At 53.1% G+C, this 21,508-nt stretch overlaps 9 protein-coding genes and 1 non-coding gene across 10 annotated transcripts in view; 4 read left to right on the top strand and 6 right to left on the bottom strand.

Moving 5' to 3' along the window:
• Window position 1: 1 nt before the first annotated feature.
• On the bottom strand, window positions 2-1,618 carry BO87DRAFT_323435 (uncharacterized protein; the record flags this gene model as incomplete). Its single annotated transcript, XM_025620031.1, has 2 exons — window positions 2-1,146; window positions 1,384-1,618. Coding segments are annotated over 2 exons (1,380 nt in total), but the record flags the coding sequence as incomplete, so codon positions are not given.
• Window positions 1,619-1,822: 204 nt separating this feature from the next.
• BO87DRAFT_371818 (putative small nuclear ribonucleoprotein (LSM7)) lies at window positions 1,823-3,224 on the bottom strand. The gene is made up of 3 exons (XM_025622129.1): window positions 2,593-3,224; window positions 2,467-2,538; window positions 1,823-2,417 (listed from the first exon to the last, which is right to left on the bottom strand). Exons 1-3 carry the CDS (start codon window positions 2,798-2,800, stop codon window positions 2,290-2,292), a joined length of 408 nt encoding a protein of 135 aa, XP_025485116.1. The 5' UTR covers window positions 2,801-3,224; the 3' UTR covers window positions 1,823-2,289.
• A 2,184-nt stretch (window positions 3,225-5,408) lies between these two features.
• Window positions 5,409-7,606, top strand: BO87DRAFT_4245 (C6 finger domain protein). The gene is made up of 2 exons (XM_025627236.1): window positions 5,409-6,211; window positions 6,263-7,606. Exons 1-2 carry the CDS (start codon window positions 5,596-5,598, stop codon window positions 7,561-7,563), a joined length of 1,917 nt encoding a protein of 638 aa, XP_025485117.1. The 5' UTR covers window positions 5,409-5,595; the 3' UTR covers window positions 7,564-7,606.
• On the bottom strand, window positions 7,606-7,904 carry BO87DRAFT_4259 (uncharacterized protein). Its single transcript, XM_025627332.1, has one exon. The coding sequence runs from the start codon at window positions 7,868-7,870 to the stop codon at window positions 7,649-7,651; it is 222 nt and encodes a 73-aa protein (XP_025485118.1). The 5' UTR covers window positions 7,871-7,904; the 3' UTR covers window positions 7,606-7,648.
• A 236-nt stretch (window positions 7,905-8,140) lies between these two features.
• Window positions 8,141-9,533, top strand: BO87DRAFT_323444 (intradiol ring-cleavage dioxygenase). The gene is made up of 3 exons (XM_025620032.1): window positions 8,141-8,549; window positions 8,612-9,093; window positions 9,171-9,533. Exons 1-3 carry the CDS (start codon window positions 8,313-8,315, stop codon window positions 9,439-9,441), a joined length of 990 nt encoding a protein of 329 aa, XP_025485119.1. The 5' UTR covers window positions 8,141-8,312; the 3' UTR covers window positions 9,442-9,533.
• Window positions 9,491-13,290, bottom strand: BO87DRAFT_371822 (putative TGF beta receptor associated protein 1). Its single transcript, XM_025622130.1, has 3 exons — window positions 13,078-13,290; window positions 10,478-13,026; window positions 9,491-10,433 (listed from the first exon to the last, which is right to left on the bottom strand). Exons 1-3 carry the CDS (start codon window positions 13,232-13,234, stop codon window positions 9,525-9,527), a joined length of 3,615 nt encoding a protein of 1,204 aa, XP_025485120.1. The 5' UTR covers window positions 13,235-13,290; the 3' UTR covers window positions 9,491-9,524.
• Window positions 13,291-14,094: 804 nt separating this feature from the next.
• Window positions 14,095-16,538, top strand: BO87DRAFT_296261 (CCAAT displacement transcription factor COY1; the record flags this gene model as incomplete). Its single annotated transcript, XM_025618983.1, has 4 exons — window positions 14,095-14,224; window positions 14,293-14,460; window positions 14,511-15,358; window positions 15,408-16,538. 4 exons carry the CDS (start codon window positions 14,095-14,097, stop codon window positions 16,536-16,538), a joined length of 2,277 nt encoding a protein of 758 aa, XP_025485121.1.
• Window positions 16,539-16,968: 430 nt separating this feature from the next.
• Window positions 16,969-17,059, bottom strand: BO87DRAFT_t10. Its single transcript has one exon. It is a non-coding gene; the product is annotated as a tRNA-Pro (tRNA).
• Window positions 17,060-17,808: 749 nt separating this feature from the next.
• BO87DRAFT_402667 (uncharacterized protein) lies at window positions 17,809-19,773 on the bottom strand (the record flags this gene model as incomplete). The annotated part of the gene is made up of 1 exon (XM_025625700.1): window positions 17,809-19,773. One exon carries the CDS (start codon window positions 19,771-19,773, stop codon window positions 17,809-17,811), a length of 1,965 nt encoding a protein of 654 aa, XP_025485122.1.
• A 1,172-nt stretch (window positions 19,774-20,945) lies between these two features.
• BO87DRAFT_411630 (uncharacterized protein) overlaps window positions 20,946-21,508 on the top strand; it is a gene marked incomplete at both ends in the record, with an annotated part of 1,117 nt that continues 554 nt past the window's right edge. Inside the window, 4 exons of the mRNA XM_025626449.1 lie at window positions 20,946-20,998; window positions 21,054-21,119; window positions 21,179-21,244; window positions 21,300-21,482. Coding sequence (XP_025485123.1) covers window positions 20,946-20,998; window positions 21,054-21,119; window positions 21,179-21,244; window positions 21,300-21,482 — 368 coding nt within the window. The remainder of the gene's footprint in view (window positions 20,999-21,053; window positions 21,120-21,178; window positions 21,245-21,299; window positions 21,483-21,508) is intronic.

Here is a 21,508-nt window from a genome sequence, read left to right on the forward strand (position 1 = left end):
CCAACCAACCCCCCACTCTCTCCCTCACCTCCTCCACCCCCATCAAATACCCACCCCCATCCCCCTCCTCCCTCGCATCACCCACATACTCCCCCACATTCAATCTCCTCGGCGGCACCAACACCCTTCCCCCACCTAAAACAAACATATTCCCCTCCGCAGTCAACAACTCCCCGGCCTTCAAAACACCCTGATACCCATTTACTCGGAGATATCGATACACGCCGTGACATTTCGCATCGATGAAGAGCCTCTCCGCTTTCCCTTCATCATCATCATCATCATCATCATCATCATCATCATCATCATCATCATCAATATGTGAATGTAAATGGTATCTGTGTAATAAACTCTCCATCTCTATATAAAACATGGATTTATCCCTCGATGAAAGGGGGGATATATCACCGTGTTTGGTATACAGCTGATCCGAGTAAAGCGTCTCGCCAACCACAATGTGGTATTTCATGATGGCGGAGAGGTATTTACTCCCCTCGGGGGAGAAGAGGAAGGTGAGGGCTTCGGGGGTGAATGTTGCCACGAAGGAGGGGTTGGGGGGGAGGAGGAGGGTTAATCCTCTTCTTTCTCCTTTTTCTTCTTGGTTGTCATTCGGTTTTGTTTGAGGGGATGAGGTGGATGGTTGTGGTTGTGTTTCGTCGTTAGATTGAAGGTGTAGGGCTTTGTTGGGGTTCTTGCTTCTGCTTCTGCTGGTGATGGTATTGGTATTTGTATCGGAGCTGGTGGTAAGTACCCTATCCAGACCAGTTTTGTACAGTGCTAGCGTAAAGGTGCTGAACTCGGAAGGAAGGGAGTTAAGTACGGTGAGGATAGAAGGCGGAGGCATGAGAACCGCGTCGATGTGGTATAGGATGCCATTGGAGGCGTGTTTATCCAGGGAGATGATGCGGCTGTGGAAGTTGAGCATCAGTTCGCGTGTTGTGATTGGACGGACGGTGATGCGTTGGGGGAGGGTACTATGTTCAGTACGGATATAGGTTGGAACGGTGGGTGATTGGAAGAGTTTGTCGATGGGATAGGAGCCCTTTACGGTGTGGTAGGTGAGGATGTGGTGGATGTGGTTGTGGGTTTCTTTATTATTGTTGGTATTATGTTCATGGTGGTATTGGTGGTGGAGTTTGCGGATGGCTTCGTCGGTGGGAGCGAAGAAGGTGAGGTTGGTCGAGGTAGTACTGTTGAGAAGGTTTGTAAGGTGATAATCGTTGCGGATGAAGTGGGCGAGGATGGAAGTATCCGGGTTGGAGAGGATGAGGCCGTAGAGGGTCTTATTGGATGCGGGGTGGCGGAGATATGGGGGTGGAGTGGGATGGCGGAAGGGCGGAGCGAGTTCGGAGACGTGCTGGGCGTAGAGATGGGGTGAATCACTGGGGTTGTAGTTGAGGTAGTTGTTCACGATGGTGGGCCAGATGTCGGTTGTGAGGTGGTCGAGGACTGTTGCGAGGGTGGTGGTTATGCCATTGATTAGGGCGGAATCTATGTTCTCGTCGGCGATGGTGATACTATCATCATCATCATCCTCGGGTAGGGGATTCTGGTAATAAGGGGAGACGAGGGCGGTGGAGAAGGGCAAGGCCACGAGGGCCCAAAGGGGGATTTTCATTTTAGATGGCCAGTTTATGGTGATGGAAAAGATATGAATGGGATCTGTTGCAGACAATGCTGCTCGTTGTGTTGCGTTGCAGGGATCAAGTTAATTTCTATCTAGACGAGGGCAGGCCAGCTGGGCCTAGACCCCTCTGCCGGGCTGAGCCTAATGCTCAGTAACATCATGAAGGAGATACAAATATTATTATGGTGAAACGCACTAACTTTAAAATTGCGGGTTACAGCATCATACATGGCAGCATATTGGAGGAATCGACAGGTTGTTCATGACGACAGAGGATGATGTCATGACCACACACAGAGCGGAAAGTAAGCTGATTGTAGGCAGTCAAGTGCCCGCCATTACTATGTAGTATATTCTGGTATTGTGCTATGCATGGCTTCATGCAGGTACAAGTCAACGCTCAGGGCGCACATAATACATTTCATCATCTGCCTTCGTAGGGTGTGTATAGTAAGATTCCGTCCACCGTCCGTGGTGGACGGCAACATCGAGATAGACGCAGACTCATCGACCACATCCATCGGGACGTGAGGCGGACGACTGCGGCAACCATTGTCGTCAATTGTGCGGGGCATGCACATGGCTGGTCACTTCAAGGGAACTCCGCATCAGGCACCAACAAACCGCCAAGTTGCTCTGATATCGGCCTCCAGAGCACGTGATTACTCTTCGGGTTGCACGAAGGGGTTGGCAATCTCCTCGCTGCCGTCGGCGGGCGAGATCAGGACGATGATGGTGCCACGGGCCACGACGAGACCCAGCGAGCGAGTGTTCTCATTGCCCTCGTCATCTGTGATGGTCAGTAGGGAGTAGTAGTGGGAAGATTGCAGGGAGCTTACCGCGCATGGATTCCTTGACATCGTCCAGGACCAGGTTCATGAGCTGGTCGTATCCCTTGAGTAGACCAACAACTGGACATGACTATTAGCAAAAGCATTGTAAAGTAACAGTAGGGTGGGTCTTACCCTCACGACCGCCATTGAACTTGACGCGCACCTCCTTGTCCATGTACTTGTTCAGGTCGAGGATGTTCTCCTTCTTGGGCTTCTCCTGCTGCTGCTGCTGAGCACCGCCACCAGCACCGCCACCTCTGTGGGCGCCACGACCGCCAGACCGGTCATAGCCTCCGCCGCGGCCGCGACCACCTCCACGGAACGAGCCTCTTTCGGACATGGCTTGGCTGGGATGGAGTGTTTAGGTTGGGAGGGGGGAAGCACTTAGTAGTAGATTATGTGTGAAAGGGTGGGTTTGGTCCAATTAGGAAGGGGAGTGGATTAGATAATGCGGTGTCGGGTAAAGAAAATGAGGGGAAGGAGGGGAAATGCAGAGAGATGAACCAGCTAGACTAGTGAATAGATGGGAACAACAAGGGAAATCGGAATGGACTGGCCGGCAGCTCCCTGGTTTGGCACACCGGTGTGGACGAAAATGCCAAATTGGGCCGGACGGGAATTTCACGGGGGGCGGAGGAAGTCAGTCAGTCAGTCAGTCAAAGCTGTTGGAAGGAAACTCTGACTATGAGGGATTTTCAGCCGTCGCAGCAATAGCAAAAAGCAGCAGTAGCAGCAGCAGCGCAGCAACAAGCAAAACAAGCGTGAATCACGAGGTTGAGCCAGTCACGGGATTTGTGGACGCTGGGAGGAGATCAGAACTCTCTTTTGAACTTCCTGGCAATTAATGACGGTAAGAATACACAGCATCTGTCATATTTCTCATTCTGACAGTACTTGACCACCGGCCCGGGTTAGCGCGTATCGTGGGGGGGGCTGGAACCCGGCCAGTGTCGGACACACGCGCCCATCACAGCCCGGCCTTTGCTGGTCCAGTTTGATGAAAGGCTTTTTAGGCAACCATCTTCATCCGATTGATCCTATGAAATGTCTCACACTGAGAAGAAGGGGAAGCTTCTCCATCAGCTATTATGCACATCCAAAAAATGAGTCGAGTATAAGAACTAATGGGAGGGTATGAAACCCGAAGCTCCCTAATCGACTGGCACCGGCTCAGCACGGGCGGAGCGCGACCCCCGTCCGAAAGGATGAGGTGGTCCAGGCCGGATTCCGAGCGGCCTCCAACTGGTGCACAATCACGAAACCCATGACGCCAGCCAAACCAATACCCATTGGATAAGTTCCGGAAGGAAACGGAGCACCAACATCAAAGCAACTTCCACCTGGCCGCCAAAAGACAACGTGTCAGATAGTCGTCCTCCTACTGCTCTACTTGTCTGTCCCTGGAGTCCGCCGCAAGGGGGATTGCAACCCCAGACACATACATACATACGCTTGGAATCGGAACCATGTCAAAGCTGATGATAAGGGGAGTAGGGGAGAGGGGAGAGGGGAGAGGGGAATTGTCGGAGATGTAACATCGGGGTCAGTTAGTTTCTTCGTATACTCGCTAGTTTCTGCCAGACATACATTCATTGTTGGTGTCTATTTACTCCAAACAAGGGCCCCAATAACCGGCCCTACTGTAAAGTTGTCGGTTCGATGCCCCGGCCTGGACTGCCTTGATAACGGGCGCATGGGCGGCGTATTGACGTATGGTTATGACCTGTTATGTATGTTAAATGACCAGCGGAAGAGCCCGGCGGGACTCCGCCCTACCTTAGGTAAGCGATAACCGGTCACTCGTCAATTCCTCTCGCTAGTTTGGCAGGAGAGGAGTGGAAGTTGGTTGTTGTATTATTAGCCATCATAAGTCAATCAAGAAACTACTCCAGTCTAGAGTCCATGGAAGGGGGGAGGGAATCCAATCTAGATAAACACTCGGATCACGCAGGAACTCAGCGGGGATACAAGACGGACAGACAGACAGACAGAAGAAAGACATCCCTATCGGCCAGGCGCGATCAGGCTACCAATTTGTTTTGCGGAAGATCGCCATCACCCACTTGCAGGCCTTTTAGCTCGGTCCACTCGGCATCTCCAGAAGGTAACTTACTTACTATCTTGTCCGTCAGTCACTCCCTCTCCCAGTCCTTTCATTAGTTCCCTATCAATCCCATCCCATCCTCTCGCCCGTTCCGCCATCCGCAGCGTCACCAGCATCCATTCGGCGGTATCATTGGCCATCACCTCCACCATATCGTCCCTGCAATCGATTAGTGTTGTTGTTGCTGCTGCTGCTGGTTGGGACATTCTTTTTTGTTGGTGTTGCTACAGCTAGTAGTACTTAGTTGTTAGTTGTTAGTAAATAGAAATAGATATCGTCCCATCCAGTCCTTATCCTGCGCCTTTTTTTAATCATTCATTACTTACTAGTTAAAGACTAACCTGGTCAACGGCTTCCCCCAACCCTCTTCCTCCCGGCCGTAACTCCGTCCGCCTTTGCCTGTCGGTTCGTCTTCCTCCTAACTTTCCTTCTCTTGCCTCTCTCTCCCCTCTCCCCCCCCAATCTTTTCCTCTTCCTCCCTCCCTCCTCCTTCTCCTCTCCTCCTCTCCGGTTCCTATCTTCTCTCCTCTCCATCCTTCTCTCTCTCTTTCTTCCTCTTCTCCTCTTCCTCCTCCCCTTCCCCTCCACTTCCCTTTCTTTCTCCCACTTCTTCCCTTCTCGACTCTTTCTTCTCTGGGTACTCTTCCTCCCCCACATTTTCTTCCCTTCCGACACTGGATCCTCCCCCCTCCCCCAATTTTCCCAATTTTCCCAATTTTTTTTTTTTTTTTTTTTTTTTTCCGTTGGGGTCGCCGATTACCTAACTCGAACGCAGCACGCGCTGCCCAGTGGCTGAACCTGAACCCGCACTCTGGAGCCTGATGCTCCGCCATCGGCAGCCCGTCTTTCGCCAGTATTCTCATTACTCATTTCCTCTATAAACCCTTTTTTCCTCTCTGGGTTCCTCCCCATTTATCCCTCCCCCCCCTCCCTGCCCCGTATTTTCCGCGGCTCTTCGCTTTGTCGCAATCCACCCGGATTTCCCCTACCTCACTTCCTCCTTGGAGTCGCCTACTACCTCCGGCATCACCATGGAGTCCAGAACCGCGACGGCTGAGCCGTCCAGTAAACGACCGCGCTCACCTTCCGGCGATTTCCCTCCTATCGCGTCCAAGGTTCCCAAAACCCATTCGAATCACCTGCAGATCAACTACCTCGCCCGCCAATACCCGGATAACCTTCCTCTCGTCTCCGTCGATGATACCATGCCCGCCATTGTGCATCTCATTGGCGAGTACGACGGCGTCTTACATCGTCACGAAAGCATCGCCGGGAACTTGGGCGCTTGTCCGCTGGGGCCCATCCTGATCAAGCGCTTCGAGCGCTTGTTCGATGGACCGCCTCGCGTGCTCAAGTCGCATGGCAAGGACTCCCCCAACGTGACCTGGCTGGATGTGGTCGAGTTTGCCAAGAACAAGCCCGAGCAGTTCAACCTGGAAAAATCGCGCAACGGGGTGCGAGTGTGTCAATTCTACACCAAGCAGTGTCGGGTGGAGATCAGCGAGGAGGATTTTGTGTTGATCGCCTCGGGGATGCCCCAGAAGATGATCCCCCCGCAGCCGATCATTGAGGATGAGGAGAAGGAATTGGGCGCATTGGAGATTCTGGAGAAGAACCTCCAGCAGATCATCCAGATGGCCGACCAGGGTATGTCTGACATGGATATCTTCTACAAGCTAAACTAACCATTGTTGCTAGTGTCTGCCCGCGCCCGACAACTGAATCACCGTCTGAAGAACCGCCGGACGGCAATCGTCACCCGTCGGGAGAACGACATGTCGCTCCACTCGCAGCGACAGCAGCGACAGCAGCAACAACAACGATCCATCAGCCCTGCGTGGCGCGATGCCAATGGCCATGCCCAGAATCCGAATGGTAGCACCCCTGCCAGCGCCCAGTCTCCCTCCACTGGTTTTGTTGCCGTGAATGCCGGCCGGCCCGGCGGCGGAGAAGCCACTGTGGAGGAGAATGCGCTGTCGTCGCAGTTTATGTTCTCGCATTCCAATACGGACAATGTTACTATCATTAACGGCACCTCTATCAAAGGCGCCTCGCCGACGACCCGCGCCGAGCTCATGAAGAAGTTCTTTACTACCCAGGATCGCCAGGCGCGCAGCTATGAAGAGGGCCCCGGCTCCAGTAGTCGGCAGTCGTCCCGGCCGCGGCCGCGAGCGTCGGATGCGGCGGACTACAACCTGTACACTCCGGCACCCGCTACGGTTGCCATTCCCAATACACCCTCCTCGCTTCTGCCACCGCCCAAGTCCCACCACCACGAAAAGGATGACGGCGGCCCGCACAAGATGGAGATGGTGGCGCGCATGGAAGAACTCTCACGGGGCGAGCGCATCCTGCCGCCCTGCGATCGGTGTCGCCGGCTACACATGGATTGTTTGAAGAACCTGACTGCCTGCATGGGGTGCACCAAGAAGCATGCCAAGTGTTCCTGGAAGGACGTCAAGGAGGACGAGCTGCGCGAGACACGGGTCGACCGTACGTCCCGGGAACGAGCGGAGGAGCCGCCTTCGTCCAAGGAGGCCTCTTCGACCCATCCACTACCTACTCCCGTGGCAGCACCACCGTCGACGGCAGCCCCGACACCGGTGTCTGGACCGATGTTGCCCGAGACGGAGCAGCGACCTCGTGAGCGCGAGGTGCCGTCCGAGTACAGCGTGCGCCGCGAGTCCGCGCCGACAGGAGGACCGGTTGCGGGGATGGCGCTAGCCAAGGAGACGTCACCGCGGCGGGCCATGAGCGAGATGCACGGGAGCAGCGGGATGAGCCATGAGCGACGGGTCAGCCTGCATCGGCACGCGGAGGCAGACGATGACGACCCGGATGCCAACCAGCGGCTGATGCAGGCAATTCTGGATACGGTGGACCACCACACGCGGGTGGCGGCGGCGGTGAAGGAGGGACATGAAGTGAGCAACGAGCGGGAGCGGGAGCGCGAGCAGGAACGAGAACGAGAGCGGGAGCGGAAGTTGGTGCGGGCATAGCTTGACGACCCGACTTTGTTTGGAATTATGGATTGGACATGGGTACTTGGACAGGGAGTTGTAATTAGGTTTTTGATTGAGCGAGTTAGCGGATATCCCGGTTTAAATTCTGGATGAATGATGGATTGGATGGATTGGATATTGGATATTGGATATTGGATATTGGATATTGGATATTGGATAGCATGGATGGGCATAGCATAATGTGACTGCATGCATACAGTGTACAGAACCAGGGAATAATTGTGTCGGAGTTTGTCATTCCCGCCGCGGCACCAACTGCCGATGGGCGATCCGCACCCCGCATACAGGCTGAACAGTCAACAGGCACTACTACTGAATACAATGACTATGTGCAAAGAGAAGAACTCAATACATGCACCCCACAGATCGTCCGCCAATCCCTCGATCCAATACACGCATATATCCCTCATAAATCCGACCAGCCCTTAAAAATGAACTCGGGAATGGCCATAGCCGACCCTCCTCGCTGAGTGATGCTTACGTAGCAGCGTATCCGAACCCACCCAACCAATAACCATCGCTCAATTCACACCCACCACCCACCACCCACCATCGGAAATGTGGGGTGTCCCCGCAGTCAACATATAGAAGAGTAACACCCCCCCACCAACCCATCTCCATACCCATTGCAATTGTGCCTCTTCCTCTTCCCAATTGCAACCTCACCACTTCCCTAAACAAACACATCAACAGAAGAAGAAGAAAACAGGGAGTGAAAAGACAAAATGGACCCCAGCAAAGTGAAAATCCCCCCAATGAAAGACCTAACGGTCGACAACATCACCGAGAACGTGATCCGAATCAACTCCCTCTGCGAAGACGAACGACTAAAATACATTCTCGAGCGACTCGTCACACACCTTCACGACTTCGCAAGAGAAACCCGTCTTAGCACGGATGAGTGGATGACCGGGTTGAGATTCCTCACGGAAGTAGGAAAGATTTGCTCGGATGTTAGACAGGTAATAATACCAATACCCTATCACGATTTCCTAGCTAGCTAGACAGCTACTAACAACACCAGGAATATATCCTACTATCAGATATCCTCGGCCTCTCCATCCTCGTCGACTCCATCGACCACCCCAAACCCCCCAACAGCACCGAAGGCACCGTGCTGGGCCCATTCCACACGCACGACGCCGAGCCCCTCACCCCGGGGGCCAGCATCAGCCACGATCCCGCCGGCGAGCCCCTCCTCGTCGTCTGCACGGTGAAGGATACCCACGGGAAGCCCGTCAAGGACGTGAAGATCGATATTTGGGAGACGGATTCGACGGGCCATTATGATGTGCAGTATCCTGGGAGAGATGGACCTGACGGTCGATGCATCATGACTTCTGATCAGGAAGGAGTGTTCTGGTTCAAGGCTATTACGCCCGTTCCGTACCCGATTCCGCATGATGGGCCGGTTGGGAAGTTGTTGAAGTTGTTGGGGAGACATCCGTATCGCCCGAGTCATATGCATTTTATGTTTGAGAAGGGGGGGTTTGATCATTTGATTACGTGAGTAGATGAATTTCCCCGGAGGGGAGGGGGGTATGGGTATGGGATTGGGACTGGGCTAACAATGTGTGGTGTAGGGCGCTGTATCTCCGTAATGACCCCTATGAGACTTCTGATGCCGTCTTCGGGGTCAAGGATTCGCTGGTCGTGGATATTGGTAAGGCTGGGCCGGAGTATGCGGCCAAGTATGGGGTTTCGGAGGATCATGCCCTGCTTACGTATGACTTTGTGTTGGTGAGTGATGAGGAGACGAGTGAGTTGAGGGCGAGGAATTCCAAGGAGGCGTTGGATAAGTTGGGGAGGAAGGTCAAGATTGTTAACGGGTTGCCGGTGCCGGAGTTGGATTGATTTTCTTTTTCCTTTCTTTGGTATGGTCTGGGTCATGTAATTGATAAGTGTCATGTGAATGTATTCTTTATTAGGTATATACATCATTCGTTAATGTGGGCATTGGTGTTGGCTTCGGCTTCGGCATTCACCATCTCTCCAAAATCACTTCCCTCCGCTGCTGCTCCGCCATCCTTCAGTCGGCGCAGTCCACTCTCATCTTCCACCCAGCCACCTAGCTTCTCCACTCCTGCGATATACTCCGTTCCAATCCGCAGGTTCAGCCCCGCGCTCAATGCCCGCTCGATCCGCACTTCGCGTCCCTCGGCAATCAGTACCCGGAACACATGTCCCAGGAACCCGCTCAGGAGGTCCACGCTCCACTCGTCTGGCACGACGCGCAGCACCTCGCCCACGTCGAACCACGCTGCAAATCGTCCCAGCAGGTCACTTGTCCGCTCGAGCCGCTCCGATGGATCCTGGATCTGCAGGAACTCGTCCAGCAGGTACCGGAAGAGCTCGGATTGCAGGGAGCGCTCGGCGAATTCAACTAAGGCTCCTGTCGTGCTGGTGCTGCGCGGGCCGCCGAAGAGGCAGTATCGCACCGCGGAGTCGTAGTCGCCCAAGCCGTGGGTGAGTAGGTGGAGTGCCTCGCGGTGTCGGCCTTGTAGGCCGTCGAGGATCACTGATTCTGATACCAGTTCGTTTTGGAAAGGCTCGATCCGCGCGAGCACCGCTGGGATGGAGTATGTTAGGTTGCGCGCGGGCAGGGAGGTAAAGTGCCCGCCGCTGCCCCCTCCGAGGAGTTGGAGCAGGCGGAGCCGGGATTGCCACCATGGCTCGGCGGGTGTATTTTCGGTGATGAAATTCATGTAAGTAGGTTTGGGCGGCTGCAGGGCGCGGTACGTAGAGTAGGACTCCGCGAGCGATGCACGCGCTTCTGGGGAGGACTCGAGCACGGAGAGCACGGTGTCCAGGTAGTAGGAGAGTAGGTCGTCCGCGTATTGGGTGTGCTGGACGTGTTAGCATGATTCAAATAAATGAGGATGGCGCTTACATTTCGAACGAAGACGAGATGCTCCAAATACACCTGCACCGCGTTTGGCGCGCGCTCTTTGAGCAAGCTGACCACATCCGTAGTCTCCAGCTTGACCCGGCTCGTGCCGTCTGAGAACACTTGAATACCCAGGTTGGGATTGCGCTGGGCCAGCCATGCTCCGTACTCCTCCACCAACTGTGCGTCCTTGATCTTGACCAAGTACCGTCGCATCTGCGCTTCGGTTCCACCCACAGTGACCTCACCACCGCGATCCTCCTCGCCATCGATAATCCGTCGCCAGGTTTTGAGGACATTCCCCGACATTCTATGGCTCTGATACAAGCGGCTGAGCACGAACAAGCGCCGGTAGCTTTCCAGCAGCGCCACTGCCCGGTCAAAGCTACCCTTCCAATTATCCACTAGACGGTTCAATTCCGCGCGAATAGAAGACTTTACGCGTTGTTCTGCTGACAACTGTGCATCTTGCTCCAGAAGCAGGTGCAGAAGAGCTGCATCGACACTGTCGAATACATAGTTTTCATCCGTGATACTGCCGTAACCCCTCTTCTGCTGCCAGGAGAATAGGAACCGCTTGATCATATCCAGAACTGCTGCGTCGGAAGCTCCGCTATTCTCTGTCTTGTCGAGCCGCTGCACGTAGGCTTCCGTGACCTCAGCAAGACCAGCATGAACCCAGATTCCCTGCGGGCCCTGGAGGACCTCGCGTCGCAAGAGGGGAACTAGCAGCAACACAATACGTGGATCTAGTTCTCCAACTATGAGGGCTCGCTCCGTGTCATCAATGATCGCATCGCTTCGGACATCCGGGTCCATGAAAATAAGGTCTGCGAAAAGAAGCAGGCTGGCTTTCTGCTTCACATAATTCAAACCCAAGAATTCTGATTCGGACTTGGGCTCCGTTGTCTGGACATGATGGATGATATCGGCAACTGCTTTCCGGAAGGCTTTGGAGTCGCCAGCGCCTGTCTCCTGAGCCGCCTGTAGAGCATCATTGAGCTGTGTGGTCAATGGATTTCTCACCACCCGCCATATCTGGTTGCCGTTCCACAATACCATGCTGCTTTGCGTCTGGCCTAATTCACGCGCAAACCTGGCTTCTTCGGCGTTCCTTTCCGCTTCCCAGCCACGCTCCTTTGAGCCTTCTGAGTCCGTCAATTCTTGAGCCTCAAAGAGCTCCTTTTCTTTTTGCAGATGTTCGATCGATGATTGCGTTCGTGGGTCGGCTGCCGGTACACGGGGCGACAACGGAGTTTTTAGACGAACCATACGTAGCAGATTCCCCAATTCAGATACCTCGAGCTTGCTTGGGCTGATTGTATGGCATAGACCAGCATGGGTAGTCTGCATGTCGTTGGCCGACGGTATTTCTACCCAGGTTTTGTGGTCCTCCGCCTCCCCGGGATCGACATCCCAGAGCTGCACTTCCAGGAACTTCCGTTTCTGGCCATCCTGTTCTGATTCTATAACCGCCAGAAGAAGCTCATCCTGCGTGTTCTCCGGTGATGGTATCATATGAGTTTCGTCGCCCTTGTCGATCACGATTGACTCGGGGTATTTGTGAAATGTTATTGTACCACGGACCACATCGCCATCTACATTAACAAACATGCCAACTCCGGGCTCAGTTGTATCGGTTCCTCTAACGAGCAAGAACTCCGACGAGGTCGGTGACAGCACATGAGGCTTCAGCTGTGTGGGCGGCTTGGGTATGGGTGGAAGGGGTTTTCGGTCATCGGGACTTGACTGGGAGTCGCGGGTCGAGTGGGTTGGAGATATCCTCGGAGAAGCACTTTCGGCTCGGTCTTTCGAGATCGATTGTCGCGGGGTCCCAGCAGGAGACAGCTCTGGCGTAACAGAGCTAGACCTGTCATGTGGCGAGGTATGAGTCTTTGGCTGCAGCATCCCGGCGAACGGATTCGGACCGGATCCTCTGTCATGCTGGCTCTCCAGCGGCGAGGTTGCGAAGGGTGACGACGGAGATCTGTCTCCGGCAGGACCCGAGTCGAATGCCTCGCTGGAAAATGAGACAGGAAAGAGCTGGATCTTCTGTTGGTTTTCCACGTCCAATAAAGAGTACGCATGTGTATCAGCAGCGCAGGCGATTATGCCTCTCCGCGCCGCCACCAGGCAGCCAGGAAACTCGATGTTCCTTATCCGTCGAGCATCATCGCCAATTCTGACCAACATCATCCGATTCTGGGCGGCGATCATGATAACGGGGTTATCCGACTCATCCGTTGCATTCAAATCCAGCCCACCGATCCAGCGACAGTTGTTGACCTTGGTGTTCCCGAAGGCCGGACTGAGCTCCGGCAACATGTAGAATGTAGCCGTTCCATTGCATAGCACACACGCCTTGTTCACCGTTGGCAGTAACACAATTTGCTGTATTCCCGGAAGCTTTGCTGACGGAGGCTGGGAGAAAGGGATCGGTAGTCTTGAGGCGAGGATGAATGATGGCTCGTTCGACTTGTCCGAGGGGTCCGGTGGAAGGCAGACGAAATGCAGGATCTCGGCGGCAGAGGTACCAATGTATAGATTATCATCTAGAAATCATCCAATTAGCTTGGCTCTCTCATTAACAATGCTGGACGCACTCCAATACTCGACGCAGGTGATATGGACATCCTCGTCATCATTGTCCGCATTCAAGGGCACCTGGTCGAAGAGGGACCGGAACACATAAGGTGCAGCTTTTGGAGGGCCAATCTTCCGCCTTTTGCGCGGGCTGATGCCCTCCTCTTCCGACACCATGATGAGGCCAGCTCGGTGTCTTAAGAGATGGTTCCTGACAAGATGGAGACGTGAGGGGAAGGAAGATCAGGACAGGAACTGGGAGGAGCTTCAGTCGGGCGAGGCTGGGCGCGGGTGGACCCGCCCGGGGTTATCTGCTGACTCAGGTGGAGTCCATTCTATGATTGCAGTTAGTTATCAGTCTATCACTTTAACTATAGTTATCTCTTGTGAAGAACTGCAATTGATAGTCAGTAATCTTCTACTTCATAAATACTGTCTGCTTGAACCAATTCTGTGTTCAGGTGCAAGTATAAGTATCGATCTGCGTATTGATAGTTCAGCCGTTTTGACTGCAATTGTGACAGCTTCAGCTGCTTCATCACCACTGACGAGGCAGACTTTAAGGTTGCAGGCAGCACATATGATACATCTCAAGCCACTGCTTACTCGGGGTCTCTTCAGCATATCCTTACCTGAAAAAGGCCCTATCTGAGACGAACGTGGCCAAGTTGCTATAAATAACGGGGCTGAACCACGATCGGATAGGAACCTACCGGCATCGATCCAGGAGAATCTCGTCTTGAAGTGTCAACTCACTAGAATCCTGACTATCAGTATCTTGTCTTGTCATAAAGAGGACACCTCTTCCTTGCATATACACGCCATCTCATCACGCGATTGGGCATCTCTGCTCATTGTTGTCTTCGGAAGATCATCGGCCCGGTCGGCGTGTCACTCCGCATTGCTGTAGTTTCACATTAACTGGCTTCATTTACTTGTCCCTCTCTGGATAGTCGTGGTGTTGCCGGTCCGGTCTTGGATGGGGGTGTTGCGCTGATTCTTGCTCCATTGAAGCGGATTATTCCCAAATCTCAACCATGGACGCTTTCGCCCTTACCGAAGGCATTGTCCCTGACAATAGCCAGGATGGTCACAACTCCGAGCCCGCCGCCGGCAAGTTACCGGAAGGAGCCAACAAGTTCCAGCGTGCCATTGCGGCCTGGCGAGGTTTGTCGCCTCGATCTTAGAATTATGGGTCGAAAAGTAGCCGGCAGCTGACAAGTCCCTTGATATAGGTATCGATCTCGCCAGTACGGTCGCAAAGCTAGACAGTACCGCATCTGACATCGTCGCTCAGCAGCGCGATGCACTCGTCCAGCGCAAAGATCTCGCCCAGAAGACAAAGGACTTCAGGAAGCTAGATGACTCTTCTAAGCTTGCCGAGTACAAGGGTCTTCTGAAAGGTTCGTGGTGGGCCAACCGCATTCGTCCGGCCGTCGCTGACATTTCACAGCTTACCAGGGGTTCATTGATCTTCTCACGAACCAGGGCAAGGCCTCCTCGTCCGCCTTCCTACAGCTCTATTCATCATTGTCCGAAGCGCCTGATCCCTACCCTCTCCTTGAAGCATCTATCGATTCCCTCGTCCATTCCGAAGAAACCGTCCCTAAACTGACCTCGGAACGTGATCGCCTGCAAGGCTCCGTCGACCGTCTCACCTCTCAGCTGGAGGATACGGAGAAGCGCCTTCAAGAAGAACGGACGGCCAGGAAGAAGCTAGAGGAGAACCAGGAATCTAAAATCAAGGAGGTCGAGGAGTCGTGGTCGGCGGTGCTGTCGGAGAAAACGAACAATTGGACGGCCAAGGAGAAGAGTCTGGAGGAGAAGGTGGAGAACCAGGAGCGTTTGGTGAAGGAGCTTAAGGCAAGCTATGAGGTGTCACAACGCTTGGACCAGGATGAAGAGGGCGGCGAGACCACTCACGGAGCTAGCGCTGCGGAACTCGAATTGGTTTCGACTGAGTTGGAGAAGACAGGCCTGAGGCTGGCGGAAGTCGAGGCGAGAAATGAGCAACTCAGGCTCGAGCTGGCTCAAGCCGTCTCCCACTCGCAATCGGGCCACGCAGCGTCCGTCGAAGATGACCCTGATTACCTGCGTCTTCAGTCAGAGAACTCGTCCCTTTTGCGCAAACTTGAAGCTGCACGATTTGACAAGGAGTCTGAGCGACACACCTGGGAGTCCAAGTACTCTCAGGCTGAGAGGCAGATCACAAATGTTACGGCTGAGAAGGAAGAATTGCGCTCAAAGTTGGAGAAGGTCGCTGACTATGAAGACATCCGTCGGGAACTGGAGATGATCAAGGTAATATCTCAATACCCTTCCATTCTGATTGGCTATCTGACAGTTCCAGTCCATTGAATTCTCGCCTGGTGATGACGATGATGCTGCCGATCTTACAGACGCTGCGAACGCCAACGGCGCGGCTACCAAGTCCCAGGATGGGACAAAGAACAAAAATAGCTTGGAGCAGCTCTTGCTCGCCAGGAATAAGAAGCTGACAGACGAGCTCACCATTCTACGAGTATCCCATCGCGACCTTCAGGGCCAGCTAGAGACTCTTCGTGAGGATCTCTCCACCACGAAGGAGGAGTTGGAAAAGTCGCAGAAGCTCTCTACCACATTGGAGAATGATCTTCTCCGTGTACAGGAGGAGGCTGCGAACACATTCCCGTCCTCGGCGATGTCTGTTGCTGGTACTTATACCTCCAAGTACCCACACTCGTCCCGCAAGGGCGCAGTGTCGCCCACCTCGTCCATCATCTCGGGCTTTGACCAGTCCATGGCTTCGGCCAACACGATGGACTCCATCCGTGTGGGAGAGCCAGTCGGGGGCGGCTCGGGTCTTTTGCCTATGATCCAAGCCCAGCGTGATCGTTTCAAGAAGAAGAACGCTGAGCTGGAGGAAGAGCTGTCGAAGCTGTACGGCACAGTGAAGTCCTTGAGGCAAGAGGTGGCTTCTCTACAAAAAGACAACCTCAGCCTGTATGAGAAGACACGCTATGTCTCAACATACAACCGTGGCCCAGGCGCATCATCGTCCGCCTCTGCTTACGCAAGCAGGCCCAATGCCTCGTCCATCCACCCATCAGCGGACACGCCGTCAGGGCTTTCCCTTGATCGTTATCAATCCGCGTATGAGGCTCAGATCTCACCATTTGCCGCCTTCCGGGGCCGTGAATCTACGCGTGCATACAAGCGCATGAGCCTACCGGAGCGAATCGTATTCTCCCTTACCCGGATCATTCTCGCTAACCGCACGAGCCGGAATCTTTTTGCGGGCTACTGCTTTGCTCTACACATCTTGATATTCGTCATGCTGTATATGATGAGTACCATGGAGATCGAGAAGCATAGCAGCGCAAGCCTTGGTGCAGCCGCTGCAGCAGCGATGGCCGGCGGAGGCAGCGGTAGCGGTGGCTACACTGGCCAGCAGCTCCATGGAGACGATTGGCAGCAAGAAGGCTTCAACCACGCGGGTTGATTTTATGACTATCATTGTATTCTAGCCCGTTGGGAGCGACGAGTCATTCGAGGGCGTTTGTTGGTTGGCGGTTACGATCTGTGCTGATATTTTTCTATGTGAATATCCTATGTTCTATAATGCAAATACTTCTATATGATACTCAGACGCTTTGATCGATTAGAACCGTAGCTGCTACAGATGTAGCGATGCGCAGTACATGGGTACAATGAACGGAGGAACGACGGTTCCTACGGGTGGTACTGCTAATGAAGCTGCATATTACAGCGGTCCGAGCTTTGGGGAGGAAGAACTAAAATGTTAATAAAGAAGGTAGTAAGCATGTGGTTTCCTCATATTATTTATTTATTTATCTATCTATCTTTCTTGTTATGTCCTTTCTTCCTTTTCTCGCTATGGGGTGCAAAAAGAGAAAACCAAAAAATGAAACGGCCCGAGCCGCGGATCGAACGCGGGACCTCTCGCAGATATGCTTGGGTTTGTATCCCTAAGCGAGAATCATACCACTAGACCACCCGGGCGTTGCTTGTTAAAACACGGCTGATCTTTAAGGTCTATGAGTCTTGTTCAATGTCATCTTGTTTCCAGAGAGCAAGTAGCCGTATCGTGACATTCGTCATATAAGATCCATACAACTGGGGAGTAGGAAATGCTCTGTTTGCACATAATTGAGCTTTGGCATCCCCCGGGCTACAGTCACGAGCTAGAATGAGCGATGTACTTGAGTGTTGGGTGCTGTTACCACTTGTTGGTCAGGGGCAGGTTGGCTGAATATATTTTACGGGTACCGCTGCTCCTACTACTTGCTCTTCACCACTCAACCTCAGCCTGTCAACACTATCATCAATCAAGCGCAGAACTCCATCGCGGCACTTCAGACATAGCACTTATCGCCTCAGCTATATTGTGGATGTGTTGCCCCAAAATTCAATGATCGGCCCTCGTGCGAGTTTACTGGTTTACTCTCACCCAACAGCATGATTGGGACTAGTGTTACAACACGACAACAACTATACCTCGAGCGAAAAGAACCACGAAGTTACCAACCCCATTCTACACATACTGGGATATTCAAAGGTTTACAGCTATATTATATGCATAGTAGAGATGCGTCATTGGGCGTCCACCCAGAAATGGCCAAGCCTACGAAACGACCCAGCCAGACAACCTTCAATAAAATGAGATACTGCTAGGATGACAAGCGCGATGCGATGTACACGATGGCCACCTATACCAGTCCCCTTGTTCCAGACACAACAATAGGATCATACTAATGCTGACGGATTTTGCCCATCATGTCCCAATAGCCGCCCGAGCCATGAGCCAGACCGGTACCACACCGCGGCCGAACGAAATCCTCCTTGGAGCCAGAGGGCCAAATAGGGAGCTGACAAACCTCGTCTATCTTGCACTTGTTGCACTCCCTGAAGACCGCCCAATCCAAGTAGTGCTTTAGATGCTCAATAATTGCAATGCCCTCCTCATAAGTCTCTGCGCTCGCGCCAGCAACCAAACTCGAGCACAATCGCTCCGAGACCCGAGAAACTGCTTGAGCCGGAACAGTGGTAGTATCAGCGCCTGAGACCCAGAACTGCTTGGCACAACGCTCAATCTCTGCAGTCGAGTTGCGCGCATGCGCGTTGATAAATGGCTCGATAGCGAGGTGGAGCTCACGCCGAAGTTCATGGTGAGTGGAAATGGCTGGAGACAATGCCAGACTAATGCGGTATTGGTATCTGGTCATGATCATGTCGACGACGTTTTGCCAGTTGATACCGGGGGTTGTCGCGTCAGGTCCTCTGACTAGTCGGTCAATGTGTGCGCGTACAGGTCCCAGCTTTGCAGCATCGTCGACCACCCGGGGAAGGCCCTGCTCGTCAAAGTACATTGCGTCCGGGTATGCAAACATCGTGACAAAGTCGTCGTAGTTGATGGACACTCTGCCACCCCCAATGCCGTCGAACCGGGTAGCAAGTGCCCGGGCATAGCTGAGGTGGGATCCTCCGTCGCCATTGCGCGATGGGTAGGTGCTGAGGATGCTCACAACATCGAGGTTATCGGCGAAAGAGCAGAGAATGACCTCGAAGCCACCGACCATTCGAATGAATCCGTCAATACGATTGTCCCACTGATCGCGGGCCATGGCACACAGATATTCGGCACGCAGGTTGTCACCCTCTGCTGGGCTGCCATCGAAGAGGGATGCGTTTCGAAGGACAATATCCTGCATGTCGAGGGTACCCTTGAGAGATTTTGCAGCCGACTGTCCATCGAAGTAGACTAGACGTAGTTCACGCTTAGTGCGATAGGTGTGAAAATATCCCGTCTGTTCTTCAGCTGTAGGTTCGGTGGGCATGCAAGATGACTGTTCTTGATGCTCCTCAATGTCTGACTGACTCTGGTGGCCAGGCTTGTTATGGTGACCATCGTGAGATTTAGGAAGAGCTTGCGAGCTGAGACCTTCCACCACTACTCTGTGGGATTCCCCTTGATCAGTTAGGAAATACTGAACCATTGACTGCAATCTCTTCCATTGGCGAGTGAAAAGGCCTCGGTGAGCCGTGCTTTCAGTAGTCATGTCAACCTTGTGGTGTTTTGCGTGACCACGAGAATCTGCACGATACGGTTTCACATGTTCGCGGTGCCGGGTATGATCCTGAGTCCAGCCGCTGTTGTCCGAATCAGAGCCACATTGCTGGTGAACCGACTCTTTATGATGCTTATCGCGAGAACCTGCACGATATGGTTTCACATGTTCGCGGTGCCGAGCATGATCTTGCACCCAGCTGCCAGTTTCCGATTTGAATTCATGTGCATGTTTAACTGATCCTTTCCAATTCTTATCATGGCTTTTCTCCGTACTGCCCCGTTCCTCATCGTCAAGTGGCGGGTTGTTAGGCCTAGAGGGTTGTTGACGACTAATCCGACCAGGATGGGCAAAAGCCATGGCATGCTCCGGCTCAAAAGCCAGCCACTCAGTTCCGTTGATACGATATGCACTGGAAGTACCGTGGTAGAATTCCGTTCCTTCAGGTACCGTGGCAATGAAGACGGACATCCCATTGTGCTGCATGACGCTGCCAAACATCTTCATGGAGTTATGCAGAGCGTTGAAGATGTGGTTGGCATAAGTAGAGCCATCTGGCACAGCAATTCTTTCTTCGGCTGGGAATGGACTGGATGCCACCGTCCATGGCAATAACACCCAAGCTAGCCGCTTGGTATCGAGCTTCATGACTGTCGAATAGCCACCACCTGGATGCCTGAGGCAATATTTCAGGAAAGGAAACCCCCGTTGAAATAGAAGTCATGCCAAGCTCCTTATGAAGTAGATCAGATTTGGGTCTCTCAGTGACAGAAGCCCGAGATGACGTGGTCTCCACTTCACACAGCTGAGACTAGAGGCATGGAAGGGGAAATATGAACAAGCGCTTCGACATTAGAGTCACATGGAGGTAGTAGGAGTATTACCCGACCATAGGTTGGAACATGTCACTTGATGTCGCCATCACGGCACATACGACGGCCAACAGGCATACTGCCTGCGAATTAGCCGGGTGGTCCTTTCGGTCTCTCGCGGTCCCATCCAAAAATCGGGAAGCAGGATCGGGCCTCGGAGATAACGATATCAAGGGTACAATGCATCGGATGCCAACCTCAGTCGGTAGGATACATCAACCCGGGTATTATTGACCCACTCGGTCGCGGGGGACGTTGTTGGCTGAAATCGGAACGACCGGCAGCAATCCGTGGATGTAATGGCTCCCAATAAGGGTACTCAATGCTGACCGTGCATCGGAGTTGATGTTCCGGACCAATTCAAGCAGCTGATTTATCTTATCTGATCCAGGTGTCTCGTGGGTTGGCTCGCCAGTCCCACTCAGCCCTGAAGTACTATCATCCTGCGCTTGGCATCCCTTCCAATTCATCCAACCACATCTGACCGCATAGAGGATACCCCTGCAACCGATGCTGGTCCTTCCATATCTCGGTTGAGAAGTCTACGAGCTCACACCACTCTCACTGGCATTTTCCTTCTCCGTACGGCTGTGCAGCGCATGACGGATGCCCAGAATTCCATCCTTGACCCGTGTCTTGGATGCAATATAGGATGTCAATTGACATTGGCTGTAGAGATGAGGGGGTGCGAGATGGAGCTCCACGACGACTTCGTTTTCGGATTGCTCTTTCCGAGAATGAGCACTATATAGCGGCCTCAAAGCGACTTGGAACTGGATACCAGAGCACTTCGAACAAGTTCAATTCTCGCGTCCTCTCATCACCTTGACGAAGAAACAGGCCGTTTAAGGTGCTTATCGAGTTCATAACCTTGCAAGTCCTATTCAAGTAGTTGTTTGGCTCTTCCCTCAAGAGATATCTCCGAATCAGACCACACCGTATTCCCCAATGAAGTTAACTATCTCGCTTCTACTCCTCGGGGCTGTCTCGGCGGTCAATGGGTGAGTATCATCTAGTTGCCACAATTAACTCTGTGTCTATACTGACAGTGCTAAGCTTGAGTGAGTGCATCCTCAACTGCCAAGCCGAGGCTGCCGCAAGCGACTGCAGCACCAGCAACTAGTAAGTTGAATACAGGTACATCTGCTTCTTCGAGCAAGCATCTCATGATAATTCCACAGCAATCAGACCAGCTGTTACTGCAACAACGGCGACTTCCCCATCGATGTGCAATCTTGCCTGGAAAAGTAAGAACAAACCACGCTTAGTGTAGCCGTTTGCACATGCTAATATAGAGACAAGGAGCTGCTCGGATGATATCGGATCCTTCCACACCTATCGTGGCTCACAGTGCGGAGGATCTTCTGCTACAACCACCGCAACTGCAGCTGCCTCAACTTCAACCATAACCTTGAGTAGCTGCATCCTAGACTGCCAGTCTACAGCCGCCGACACTGTCGGTGGTGTCTGTTCGTCCAGCAACTAGTACGTACCCACATCTTCCTCCCCCC

This window comes from Aspergillus neoniger (assembly GCF_003184625.1).
Source record: "Aspergillus neoniger CBS 115656 unplaced genomic scaffold BO87scaffold_1, whole genome shotgun sequence".
NCBI lineage: Eukaryota > Fungi > Ascomycota > Eurotiomycetes > Eurotiales > Aspergillaceae > Aspergillus > Aspergillus neoniger.